The sequence below is a fragment of the Micropterus dolomieu genome, linkage group LG02 (assembly GCF_021292245.1).
Source record: "Micropterus dolomieu isolate WLL.071019.BEF.003 ecotype Adirondacks linkage group LG02, ASM2129224v1, whole genome shotgun sequence".
NCBI classification, from domain to species: Eukaryota; Metazoa; Chordata; class Actinopteri; order Centrarchiformes; family Centrarchidae; genus Micropterus; species Micropterus dolomieu.
Genome location: NC_060151.1, coordinates 30,135,967 through 30,149,309, shown reverse-complemented (window position 1 = coordinate 30,149,309; position 13,343 = coordinate 30,135,967). Strand labels below are relative to the sequence as shown.

At 40.0% G+C, this 13,343-nt stretch overlaps 1 protein-coding gene across 1 annotated transcript in view; it reads right to left on the bottom strand.

The window, feature by feature from the left end:
• The window catches only part of LOC123967429 (transmembrane protease serine 9-like), a 42,705-nt gene that overhangs the window by 1,028 nt on the left and 28,334 nt on the right, over positions 1 to 13,343 (bottom strand). The window contains exons 7-8 of the mRNA XM_046043524.1: positions 4,271 to 4,410; positions 436 to 892 (exon numbers count right to left, since the gene is read on the bottom strand). Of these exons, the coding sequence (XP_045899480.1) occupies positions 436 to 892; positions 4,271 to 4,410 (597 nt within the window). The remainder of the gene's footprint in view (positions 1 to 435; positions 893 to 4,270; positions 4,411 to 13,343) is intronic.

The window sequence follows — 13,343 nt, the reverse complement described above, 5'->3', positions numbered from 1 at the left end:
TACTGCTGCCAGAGGTTGTAGCGCTGTCAGAGGTTGTACTGCTGCCAGAGGTTGTAGCGCTGCCAGAGGTTGTACTGCTGCCAGAGGTTGTAGCGCTGTCAGAGGTTGTACTGCTGCCAGAGGTTGTAGCGCTGTCAGAGGTTATACTGCTGCCAGAGGTTGTAGCGCTGTCAGAGGTTGTAGCGCTGTCAGAGGTTGTACTGCTGCCAGAGGTTGTAGTGCTGCCAGAGGTTGTACTGCTGCCAGAGGTTGTAGCGCTGTCAGAGGTTGTACTGCTGTCAGAGGTTGTACTGCTGCCAGAGGTTGTAGTGCTGTCAGAGGTTGTACTGCTGCCAGAGGTTGTAGCGCTGTCAGAGGTTGTACTGCTGCCAGAGGTTGTACTGCTGCCAGAGGTTGTAGCGCTGTCAGAGGTTGTAGCGCTGTCAGAGGTTGTACTGCTGCCAGAGGTTGTAGCGCTGTCAGAGGTTGTAGCGCTGTCAGAGGTTGTAGCGCTGCCAGAGGTTATACTGCTGCCAGAGGTTGTAGTGCTGCCAGAGGTTGTAGCGCTGTCAGAGGTTGTAGCGCTGCCAGAGGTTATACTGCTGCCAGAGGTTGTAGCGCTGCCAGAGGTTGTAGCGCTGTCAGAGGTTGTAGTGCTGCCAGATGTTGTACCGTTCCCAGATGTACCGTTCATCGAGGCTGAACAGTTCCCAGAGGTTGAAGTGTTCCCCGTGAAGACGACAAAGCCCGGCAGGTTGGTGGCAATCTGGCTGTTGATCCAGGACTGAAACTGGGACACTCGGGTGTAGACTGTGGGGAAGTTAGGCAGAGCACAGGGTTCTCCAAAATTCACCACTCCACCTTGGACCCAGATAGAGCCAGTTTTACTTACCAATGGGCCGCCTGAATCCCCCTGCAGATGTCACACATCTCTGTTACATCATCAGACTGTTTACTGAAAGTATAATTCAAGGTAGTGAGCATGAGGCTATTTTTTACTACATTACACCATGAGCTTTAGTTACTTTGCAGATTCAGATTTGAAATATAATATATATCTCTATATATATCTATGTATATCTATACATAGATACTAATTAAATAACTAAGTAATTAGCTCCACTTTTACCAGCTGCAACATTAAAGTGATGAACACACATTTGGTACTTTAAGTAGGCTATATTTGGTGCTTATACATTAGTACTTTAGCTCAAGTAAAATTTGGGATGCAGGATGTTTACAACCCTGTTTCCAAAAAAGTTGGCACATTGTGTAAAATATAAATAAAAACTAAATGTGATGATATGCAAAAAATGGAAACCCCATATTTAATTGAAAATAGCACAAAGACAACTTATGAAATGTTGAAACTGAGAAATTCGATTGTTTCTGAAAAATGTGCCCATTCTGAATTTGATGTTAACAACATGTTTAACAACATGGCAACAAAAGACTGGAAAAGCTGGTGGAAGGACTAACAGTTAAGGTCAACTAGCAAAGGATTAGGATTAGGTATAAAAAGTCTTTACACCATTCACCAGTCCATTCTCTGGAAGGTTGCACCAGCAAATGGTTCAACAATTTAAGAATAATGTTTTCCAAAAGCCAATACTTGATAGCCATGATCTTCGGGCCCTCAGATGGCACTGCATCAAAACAGACACGATTCTGTAGTGGACATCACTGCATGGGCTAAGGGAACATTTCCCAAAACCAGTGTCTGTGAACACAGTTCGCTCCTGCTTCCACAAATGTAAATTGAAACTCTACCATGCAAAGAGGACACCATATATAAACCAGATCCAGAAATTTGGCCACTCTCTGTGGGCTGAGCTCATTTAAGATGGACTGAAGCGAAGTGAAAATGAGTCAAAATAGATGCTGTGTCCTCCAGGCTTAAGAGTCCACAGCTTGTTCCGTGATGATATGGGGATGGCGTGGCTATTAATAAGAATCAGAAACACTTTATTTGTCACACCGTGGGCATGTCTGCTCTGCTTTGGTCATTTAGTTTTCAGTTAGTCATGGTATTTGTAGTCTCTCCAGTATCTGTTATATAGTTAGTCTGTGTTTTGGGTTTCAGTCATTTCTTGTGTCTAGTTTACTCTGTATGTTTGCTCTGGTTGGTCTGGTACTGTCTGTGTGTCTGGTTGTGGGATTATGATTTGTTTAGTTCATTATGACGTTGATCTTTCTGCTTTAGTTTCCGTGTAGCCTTGTTTATTATTTTATTCATCCGCATCTTTAAGTTTACTTAGTATGTGTCTTGTATCTTGTTGGTTTGTCTTTCTAGTTTAGTTAGCCAGGTGTAGTTAGCTAGCATAGTTATTGCAGAAAGTTAGCTAACAGAGGGTCTTCATTTTATTTTTTAGTTTCCTCATCAAGTGTGCTGTTCATTTTCATTATGGCATTTGTGCGTGCAGTTTTGGAGGACAGATGACAGAAAACACGTCGCACTTTTACCATGCCACAGTCTTATATACAGTCTGCAACATGCATTTTACTGACGTCCGTTTTACCAATGCATTGGCACCCCCCACACCCCTGCGGTAAAGGAAGCGCACCATAAAACGTAGTGGGAGTTATCGTGTGCAGTGTGTGACAGGACCATCGACTGTATGATTGATAACAGCTGATATGCGCACATTAGTTTCTATCATGGGTAAGTAATAGCTAATCCTGCCAGACAGAAAAGTGTACTAAACTTTATAGTGTAGCAATGTTAACACAGCATATCGTTAGTGAACACTCCAGCCGGTCAGTTTTTGGTTTTTATGGTACTGTATTACGTCCAACTACTAACCACACCCCCATTGTCTGTTTGAGAAAGAACTTTAATCAAAACGGCAGTTAAAACTGGCTGGAGGGGGGCTTTAAAGGACATGTCTTGATGAAAGATAACTACCATCCTGAGTTAACTATATCTTTAAACAATGTGTCACAGAGGTGCTTGGGGCCCAGTACAATAACTTCAGTTTTTATTTTAGTTTAACATTAGAAAATCACAGGTCATCCAGGTTTTAACATCCTGAGGGCACATTTTGAATTTAGCTAACTATATAATTGAGCATCATCTGCATAACAGTGAAAGTTTATTGAGTGTTTCCTAATTATTGCTTAAAGGGAGCATATATAAAATGAACAAGATTGGTCATAGCACAGATCCTTGTGAAACTCCATGACTAACTTCGGCGTGCATGGAGGATTCATCGTTAGGGGTAGGGTGAAGTAAGTAGTTTAATGTAATTTGAACATAATATGGTGATTTTCTTCAAAACTAGTAATGTTAGTTACCTGGTAATGAAGCTGTGTTTTTTATATTTCATTAGTGACTTGTTAGATTGCTTGATGTGGGATATAACGTTACCATAAGAGAGAGATTACCACAGTGAAGGACGGCATATTGGAATATTGTTTTCAATAGTCGTCATGGAGAAATCCTGTAAAAACTTGTCACATCTGTTAATGTCAGAGCCATCATTGACTACTGATGACGTGCCAAGGGGTACACTTGAAAAACAAGTGGTAGGGGCTATTGTTGTGCTGGTCTGCCCATTTCTGCATTTACTACAGCAGCACGGCTTTGTAGTAAAAGAGTCCGGGTGCTCAACTGGCCTGTCCGCAGTCCCAACATTGAAAATGTTTGATATTATGAAACGTAAAACACGACAAACTGTTGATCAGCTGAATGGGAAATGAATGGGAAAACATTCCACTTCCCAGATTACAGCAGTCTGTCTCCTCAGATGCTTACAGAGTGTTGTTAAAAGAACAGTTGATGCAACAGAGCGTTAGACATGACCCTGTCCCAACTGTTCGTGGCATCAAATTCAAAATGGGCAAATCATTTTCCAAAAACAATCAAATTTTCAGTTTCAACATTTGGTAAGTTGTGCTCTTTTTAAATATGGGGTTTCAATGTTTTGCACATCATCACATTTTATTTTTATTTACATTTTACACAGCGTGCCAACTTTTTGGAAACTGGGTTGGGCTGTATTTCTACACAGTGGTATAATTACTTTTACTTCAATTATTGCCTTCAAGTGTGTTAATACATTGGACACATACTAGTACTAAAGTACTTAGATCCTTTGGTTTTGGTTTTATGGCAATAAAAGTATGTACGTATTAGCAGCAAAATGTACTTGACGTGCAGATTTAAATTTAGCTCAAGGTATCATCAGGGACTAACATGGACACAGACGTTGATAAAAATCAATAGACAGCTATATTGATTTGTGCAGATTTAAACATTAATGAAGCTGATGAATTTTCCAAACAGACTCACATAGCAGGAGTACTTTCCTCCCTGGGTCAGACCGGCACACATCATGTTGCTTGTGATGAAACCGTATTCAGCGCAACAATCACTGTTGGACACGATGGGAACACTCACCTGCTGCAGATACTGTGAGAAAGGAAGTGAAACTGAAAAAGAAAAGACACAATAATGTTGAGTTGGTATTTTTCTTTTAGTCAACACTGTTTTACTGTGCAATCTAAAGGCATTGATGATGAAAAGCTGTGATCTGGGTGAGTTTTTGTCAAAGGGCGTGTGAGTAGCGTGGCGTCAAAAATCGATGATTTGCCATGAAACACATTACACACTACAAGCCAATATTCACTCAGTGCCTAGCACCACCTACTGGCAACATGAAGTGAGTTCTGTGTTATAATCATCATCAGAATCAGAAACAGCTTTATTGCCAGGTATATTCTGCACATACGAGGAATTTGACAATAATTAATAAGACAATAATACAGTATACAATAAGACAATAGTAATCAAACACAGGCTATAGTATAGAGAACACATATATACACACTATGAACAAAAACAGACCGATTGAGACATTAGTGCAATAGTGCAATGAACAGAGTCCAAAGGATGCAGGAGAAAAATTATTATTACCATTATTGTTATTATCATGTATATGTCGGAGGTGGATGTGATATAGTGATGGCAAGTTCGAGTCTTTTGACAGACTTGTTCATTCAAATCTCGTTCATTAAAATGAACTAATCTTCTTTTGAGTCATTTTGTTTATTTGAACAAGGCTGGTTATTGTGGCACTGCAGCCCTCTAGTGGGCGATTAAAAAACAGCGCTGTTCTCAAACACGGAACGCTGCCTGGCTTGCTTTATTTGACAATTTTTTATGTGAAGTATAATGCACAAATTCACCTCTTGATTACTGTATATCATCATTATATAAACCCCCCTGGGCCCACAACTAAATTCAAACCATGTAAAAACGACAGAAATATGTTGTCAATATACCATCCACTACTCCGCCTAAATCCTTCCATTTATCTTTCCCAAGTATACAACCAGACCAGTCATTTAAAGGCTTATGTACATAATTACTATCATTATCTCTAAAGTGCTCATTCATACAGCAGCCTAACGTCCCTATCCATGAGTAAAATATTAATATCAGATTTGCAGTAAATATATTGAAGTAATAAGCTTGATACACTATATGAATAAACACACCTTATTAAATTCAACCAATTTAATAATAATCTGGATCGAGCCACCAAGAGAGAGGAACAAAGAAATAAACACATATAAATGCAGCAGTTTGGCAGTTCTGGACGCAGAATGGGCCACATCAGGTCCGGATTCTGCAGACAGAGAAACACACATGAGCACATCGCTCTCAAACACTGCAGGTTGTTCACCAGTCAAGAGCTGTGAAACAACAGCACGGCTCTGTTGGTAAATAAAAAGGAAAAGTTACGTTGCGTCCTCTGGCGGACCCGGATCAGCTGTTAGCTGTTTACACGGCTAATGCTAACGTTGCTACGTGGCTGTGTTTTAATGTTTTAATGACTGTTTGTTTTGGAGAGGAGACTGAGGAGGTAATTCGGCTCCAGGTAGAACTCTGTCAGGACTCTGAAGTGGAGCCAGAACAACTCTCATCAGCTGTTAGCTGTAATGTTAAACACTAGCAGGACTAAAGTTACAGTGCGGCTGTGTTAAAACTATAAGTTAGCACAACATCACTGCGCTGTAATAATGTTATGCTTTATAAAATGTCACATAATTAACAAAATAGCTATATAATATCAGTCCAGTGACAGTTACCTGACAGCCGACCTGCCTCTCATTCTCCAGCGCTGGCAGTCACTCAACCTGCCGAGTGAACGAAAGACTGAGGAGGACCCATGTGAGCGGTGAACGAGTCGGTGTGAGTCAAGCAGACCCACAGTTGAGAGTCGTGAACTAATCAATTCTGTTTCCTGTGCTGACGGAGCCCATGCAGCTGACGTGTGACGAGTGAATGGAAGAGTCCAAGATCCTTCACGCATGCGTGAAAATTAACTAATCACTCACTGAGACTACCCGTTCCTCCCGAGTCATATACACGATTAGGTCTAATGAACGAAACGTTCTTTGAACGACACAACACTAATGTGATATACAGGTGCACATGTATACAAGCATACATGTACACATGTACACAGTGTGATGAGTGGAAAGAACTAAGTATTATGTGTGGTGTTATGTACATGAGGTAGGTAGATTGGTATACAGTATGTTCAATATACAATATACAATATATGAACAGTATGAAGCTGTTCATCAGAGTGATGGCTTGTGGGAAGAAACTGTTCTGCCTACCAGAGGGGAGAAGCTGGAAGAGGTTGTGTCCGGGGTGAGATGGATCTGCAGTGATGTTTCCTGCCTGTTTCCTGACTCTGGAGTGGAGTTCTGAATGAATCTTTTCTACAGTCCTGACTGTCCGTTGTAGTCTGCTCCAGTCCTTTTTGGTGGTAGATCCAAACCAGACAGTGATGGAGGTGCACAGGACAGACTGGATGATGGCTGTGTAGAAGTGGATCAGCAGCTCCTTAGGCAGGTTGAGCTTCCTGAGCTGGCGCAGGAAGTACATCCTCTGCTGGGCCTTCTTGATGATGGTGGATGGATCCCAGAAACCTGAAGGATTCCACAGCAGACACAGAGCTGTTTAGAACGGTGATGGGGGGCAGAGTGGGGGGGCTCCATGGTCATCTCCACAGTTTTGAGCGTGTTAAGCTCTAAGTTTTTCTGGCTGCACCTGAGAGCCAGCTGATGATGAGGCCGATGACCGTCGACAACAAACTTCAGGAGTTTGACAGATGGGTCTCCTCCAGTGATCTGCTGAAGATTTGTCATTTGATTGAAATGAAAATTTCAGTGTGGTCCACACTTGATGTACTGGGACACAACATATAATTAGCGGGTGTTCCCTCGAGCTACATAGAGGACACAGGAAGTGACGTTAAAGTCTTTCATTAGATGTCCTAAATTCATGGTAATTCAGAGCCGTTGTGACGACCTCCAACAACTGCGCTGTGGTTATGGCACGAGGGCCCTTCCAACGCTGCTTGCAGCTTTAATTCTTAAGTTTGTGCTGTTTTTCCCAGCATACGTCTTTAATTTAATAATGTCAGTTTAGCAGTTGCGGAGCCTTCTGTGAAATAAAAGGCTGGCTGAGGAAAATGCCACTTTTACATCAACTTTTCCTCTCCTTTATTGAGTTATGTATCTTTTTTGTGCATGTAACAGGTTTGCAAAGTTAAAAAGCCCAAAGTCCACCCCAAAGGGAGTTCCCATCTCCCACAGAAAACACTGCTCTGAACTGCCTGAAAACTGCTGAATTTTAGTCCAGCCTTTTTTCTGTTACCATGTTACATCACATCATTACAGGTCATAAGCTCAGCAGCTAGTCAGACACGCCCTCAAAAACACAGATGGAAAAACACACTAGGCTGCAGCCCACACAGCGACATGACGTCCGCCCGCTGCCTCCCCTCACCCCTACTCTCACTACTGACACTGAACATAAAGCTGTTACTGTTATGTAGAGACACAACGTTAGATATTAAAGATAAATGTGTTACAGATTAAAAACTCACCACTCTGAAACTCTTGCTCCAATCTTGGTTGCTAAGCTAGTTCAAGAACATGTACAGCTGAACCGAATCGAAGCCGTGTTTTGCCGGCTTCTCACGACCCACCCTATTCTGCTTCTGTTTGGCTAGTAGTCCTTAACTAGGAACTGCACATGTGCAACTTCCAACAAAGATCTTTTAGAAGTGAGATGCATCCCTCTGTAGCTAAAACAGAGTGGTCAAAACACAGGGTGAAAAGACGTGCTGCAGCAATGTGTATTATGACAAAAAAAATTTTTTTAAAACTTAAACCATGTAAACCTGTTTTGGTACAACCCCTAAAAAAATAATGAACCTGAAAATGAGCATAACATGACCAATTTAATGTAATACTGGAAATGTATAATTTATTTTCTAAGAAATACACTATATGATACTGTAATAACGTAATTTGGTTCAAATAATATTATATATATATATATATATATATATATATATATATATATTATAAGGGAAATAAAAAAATGCTGAAATAACTTCTAAATTCAGTACATTTTTGTCATCTTAAAATAGTAACAATAACTATTTCTTCTAATTAGAGACTAAGAGGGGGAATTAAAGACATATGAAAAGCTACATTACATTTTTAGTTAAAATAAAGTGTTTGTTTAGCAGTAATGTTTTTGTGTGTTTAAATTCATTAAAAGTCAGAATTCAGTCTCAGAAATCACAACTCTACACTATACAAGCCGACTGTGGTTGAACAGGTAAAGTGCTGGCAGGGTCATGTGTCAGGACTAGAGCTCACCTGGAGAAACAGTGAGCAGCAGTCAGGACCCACTGGTTGTTGATCAGGGAGCCTCCACAGAAATGAGATCCGCAACTGTGCAGACTGGCCTGCCAGGGCCACGACCCTGCAGAAGCATTCGTCCCTTCTACGATCCTGGTGTTTAGCGGTGCAGTGCCACAAACTGGAGGGAAACAAACAGAATTCATGTAACCACTGCAAGAACAATGCCTTGTTGGTCTATTGTTTCTTTCTGGGGTGTTATCTTCTGTCATGTGTGTTTCGGATTTGTTTTAAAGGTCCAATATTATATTAATATTAATGTTAATTTAGTGGAGTGGAAATTTTGGCCTTCTCAAGCTTCCTCAAGAAATATAGTCGTTTCTGAGCTTTCTTCACCAGCGTGGAGATGTGAGATGACCATGTCAGATTCTCTGTGATGCTGATTCCAAGGAACCTGAAACTGTTCACCTGCTCCGCCTCAGCTCCACTGATGTAGGCAGGAGTGTGTGTCTTTATCTCCTGTTTCTCCTGTAAATTGATGTCAACATCATTGTAAAGACAGACTAGGAGTCACAAATACATACAACAATTTGTGAACACGATCCACAAATAAATTCTAGATCCACAAACAAACTCTTCATGATCCACAAATAGAAATCAGGGACTTATACTTAAAAACCAGAATTATAATGAATACAAAATGATTTGTCTTTGTGTGATGGTCATATTCAATTTGTTTTGCATTTGTTTTCAGTATTTTTACTATGACTATGTATGCTGCTCTCGCTATCCTATATGGTCTGGATTGTAGCACTCTTAGAGCAAAGAGAGAAAATCTAAGAAAGACAAACGCCACTTTTTAAATTCCTGAATGGAATTCTATGGGGAAAGCCCGTAACACCAAAGATAGTGGTTGTATGCACATATCCCGCCCCTCCTGCGAGCAAGCCAATCGTCTGCTTTTAAACAACCGAGAGGTGAAGCATATTATGCCAGTTTTATAGTGACTACAAAGAAGCACTCTGGATAGATAGATAAATGAAGCCTATGTCGTGAAACCTTTCGCATGCACGTTAGAAGTATAACCTGTGGGGAAAAACTCTTTTTAAACTGTATTTTAGGGAAAAGTCATCAAACATATCAAAGTTTTTTTTCATCAGATTTTACTCATGAGTAAATACATGCAGTTTTTATGTCCAGGTGACCATTGAAAGTGCAGTAATGGCTCTCTCCCCATCAATTTAGGTAGGGGCCTGATCATGTTACTCCGAAATAACTGCCCTGTGGCCTTACCGAGATAGCTGCTGAGTGGCAGGACTTGGAACCAGTTTCTGCCGAAGTCTCTCTTGTACTGTGTAATTGCAGAAATAATTGTTGTCGGCATATTGCTTAGTTGTTAGTGTGCTTAGTTTTTGAGGTTCATTAGAGCCATCTTGTAAGGTAATTTATGGGAGATTACTGCAAATAGGGGTCTGTCTTACAAACGTACGGACTCACGCAAAGTATGTGCTGCCTGCTGGGCAAATGCAAACTTCACTTAGAGCACTAATAAAATTGCTGGGGTATCTCTAGGAAGTATGCTACAATTTCAAACAAAAAAAACAAAATCTACAATCTTTCCAGATCGCATGGGTTAGCAAAAGTGAAACGGGACTGCAACATACATAGTATGTAAATACTGAACTGTATAACAAAGGCACTCTTCACCAACCAAACTATGAAAGTCCACACAAGATTACATGCAGAAAAGATAATGTCTATGTTTCAGCTCTTATTTTGAAAGGCTTATTGAGGCATTACTGTTTTACCACAGAGTGTGAATATGATCTACATTTATGGTAAAAACAATTCCAAAATGATTTGTGGTTAAATGCAAAGCCTGCCCTCCAACAGTCTTGTTGTTGAGTGACCACACAGTGAGGAGAGGGACAGTAAAGACAAAGTTATCATGCGGGGCTGAAAGGAACAAAACGTTTATGTCCCAAAAATCTGTTCAAAATGATAGACAGACAGGAAGTAAAAAGAAGTGAGCGTAAAACTTTGACTTACCATCTAGTTGTGACTGAGACTCTGAAAATAACAAAAAGAAACAGAAAACACTTTTGAAACAACAACTTTGTATTTATATGTAAATGTCTCAGGCTACATTGACATGTTGTATTTACATGGGTGGAAATTTGTGATCATCTGCAACATTTATTACTAAACTCAAACGCAAAGATTATTGAATAGTGACACTTTAAACCCGGTCTTCAGCTAACAGTCAGGGTAAATAATTTCCCTGTTAGAGAAATACAAACTGGGGAGGATGGACTGAAATGCATTGCATTGACTTTGTATGTAAACTCACCACCCTGAAAACTCGGGATATAACACAACTGAACTTACTGACAAATTTCAGCTCTTATTCCACTTAAACTAATATCATTACTTTATTATTATTATTTACATAAGATAATAAAGTAACTTATGGACTTATGAAATTATTTCGTGTCTGTTTCATGCTGGCTTGTATAGGTAAAGCTTAAGACTTTTGTTTTGTACTTTTCATTGCTACAGCTTTGTAAAAAATGTAAATAAATTCAGGATTTCCACTAGTACGTGATACTTTTTCCTCTAACAACTACCAGACAGCAGTCATCAGATCTCAAACATGATTAGTTCAGGTGTGTACAGTGAGGAGGGTCCTTAAGTTATAATCAAGGGCAACTGGACTTGGTTTAAGATACTAGAAGACGTTTCGTCCCTCGTCCAAGAGACTTCTTCAGGTTAGACTGACTGGTAGGCAAACTGCAGACACGTTTTCAAAACTATGTCTCGTTTTTTCAAAACTCTAATCACAATTCCCAAAACTGCTCACTCCAAAATACAAATTGCCTCATATCTCATTTAAAATGAAACACTGCATTCGAAATGCCATAAACACATCTCAAAATGAAGTATTGCATCAAATGGAATGAAACACCTTAGTCCTATTGGTAAATTTTTGTATATACCATGCCCACACTGCTGTTCTAAATCTAAAGCTTCTTGGTCTTTCATAGGCTTATACATATCCATACAATATTCTAGAGTTAAAGTGATCTGCTGAGAGCTGTTGAAAAGTACACTGTAAACACCAATGCCATGTTGAAACTGAAAATATTTATTTGGCAAAGCATTACTATACAGTAGCAGTGTGTGTGTGTGTGTGGGGGGGGGACCCTTTCCACAACAGGATGGCTTGGAGCTACAAATGTTTATGCAATAGTATGCAGTAAATACGTATTTTACGGTACGATACTGTGATGCTGAAATAGTCATTAGATAGTAGTGACCTGTTCTCATTTCTGAAGGTTTAAATTATGGACGCCACTCTAAAGCGACTCAAGTTAGGCTGTTCCCCCCTCCCAATGCACTTGCACGTTAGTACGTGCATAAAATGACTTTGAGTTAACGAGAGATTCCTGCCGGCAGTGCACATATCAAAACAAAGCAAGCAGCTCAGAACGCTCCAAAATGGACATTAGGTTACAATGGTTACTGGTTACAGACCCCAGCTGCTTCATCCACGCCTATAAACCCAAACTCTGAATCTCAAAAGATGGTAAGTTCTACTCAAGTGGGAAGCTTCCGGTCAACAATGTGAAGCGAATGCGGAAGTCCCTGAAACCTGCATTCTATTGAAAATCCAGCAGGGCAAGGCAAGGCAAGTTTATTTGTAAAGCACATTTCAACAACAAGTTAATTCAAAGTGCTTTACATAGAACCTAAAAGCAACAGGGAAATATAAAAAAGTTTAAAAGCAACATAAAATATAATAAAAGTTGCAGTGTTACAATCAGGGTTAAAAGAGTTAAATGGAAAATAAAAACAGGCTGAGGGGTTGAGCAAATAATTTAGTTACAATTATTCTGAAAAGAGAATGAACAGAGAAGTACACTTAATCTACTCTCTCTAGCTAGTCTGTACTCGGGTCCATTGCAATCTTTGGGTCCACTGAAACTCCAAAAACCCTTAAACACTACAGAGAAACCAGGACATGTCTGTCTGCAGGCCACTTTGATCCGTTTATACTCTTGACCCACCGGCGCGTTTACAGGTGGACAGAGGTTCCTGCAAATCACTCAGGCGTGAGATTTAAGACCACTTCCTTCACTCTGTTCAATCTCACTGTCATTATCTTTCCACTCAATTACCTACTCATTTCCCACTGTGTAAATATTAATTAAAAGCAATGATAAAAAGCTAAAAACAAAGAAAAAGAAAACAGGACAGTAAAAGTTACAGTGCAGTGTAAGAAAAATCTTCAACATTTAATTAAAAGCAGTGGTAAAAAGAAAAGTCTTCAGTCTTAATTTAAAAGAACTGACTGCTTCAGCAGACCTGCAGTTATCTGGGAGTTTGTTGTAACTGAACGCTGCTTCTCCTTGTTTAGATTTGACTCTGGGGACAGAAAGCAGACCTGATCCCAGACGACCTGAGAGGTCTGGATGGTTCATACAGTGGGGGAAAAAAGTATTTGACCCCTTGCTGATTTTGCAGGTTTGCCCACTTACAAAGAATGCAACGATCTATAATTTTAATCATATGTACATTCTAACAGTGAAAGACAGAATCCCAAAGAAAATTCCAGAAAATCACATCATATGAATTTATAAAAATTGATAACCATCTGATGAGGAAAAACAAGTATTTGACCCCCTGGACAA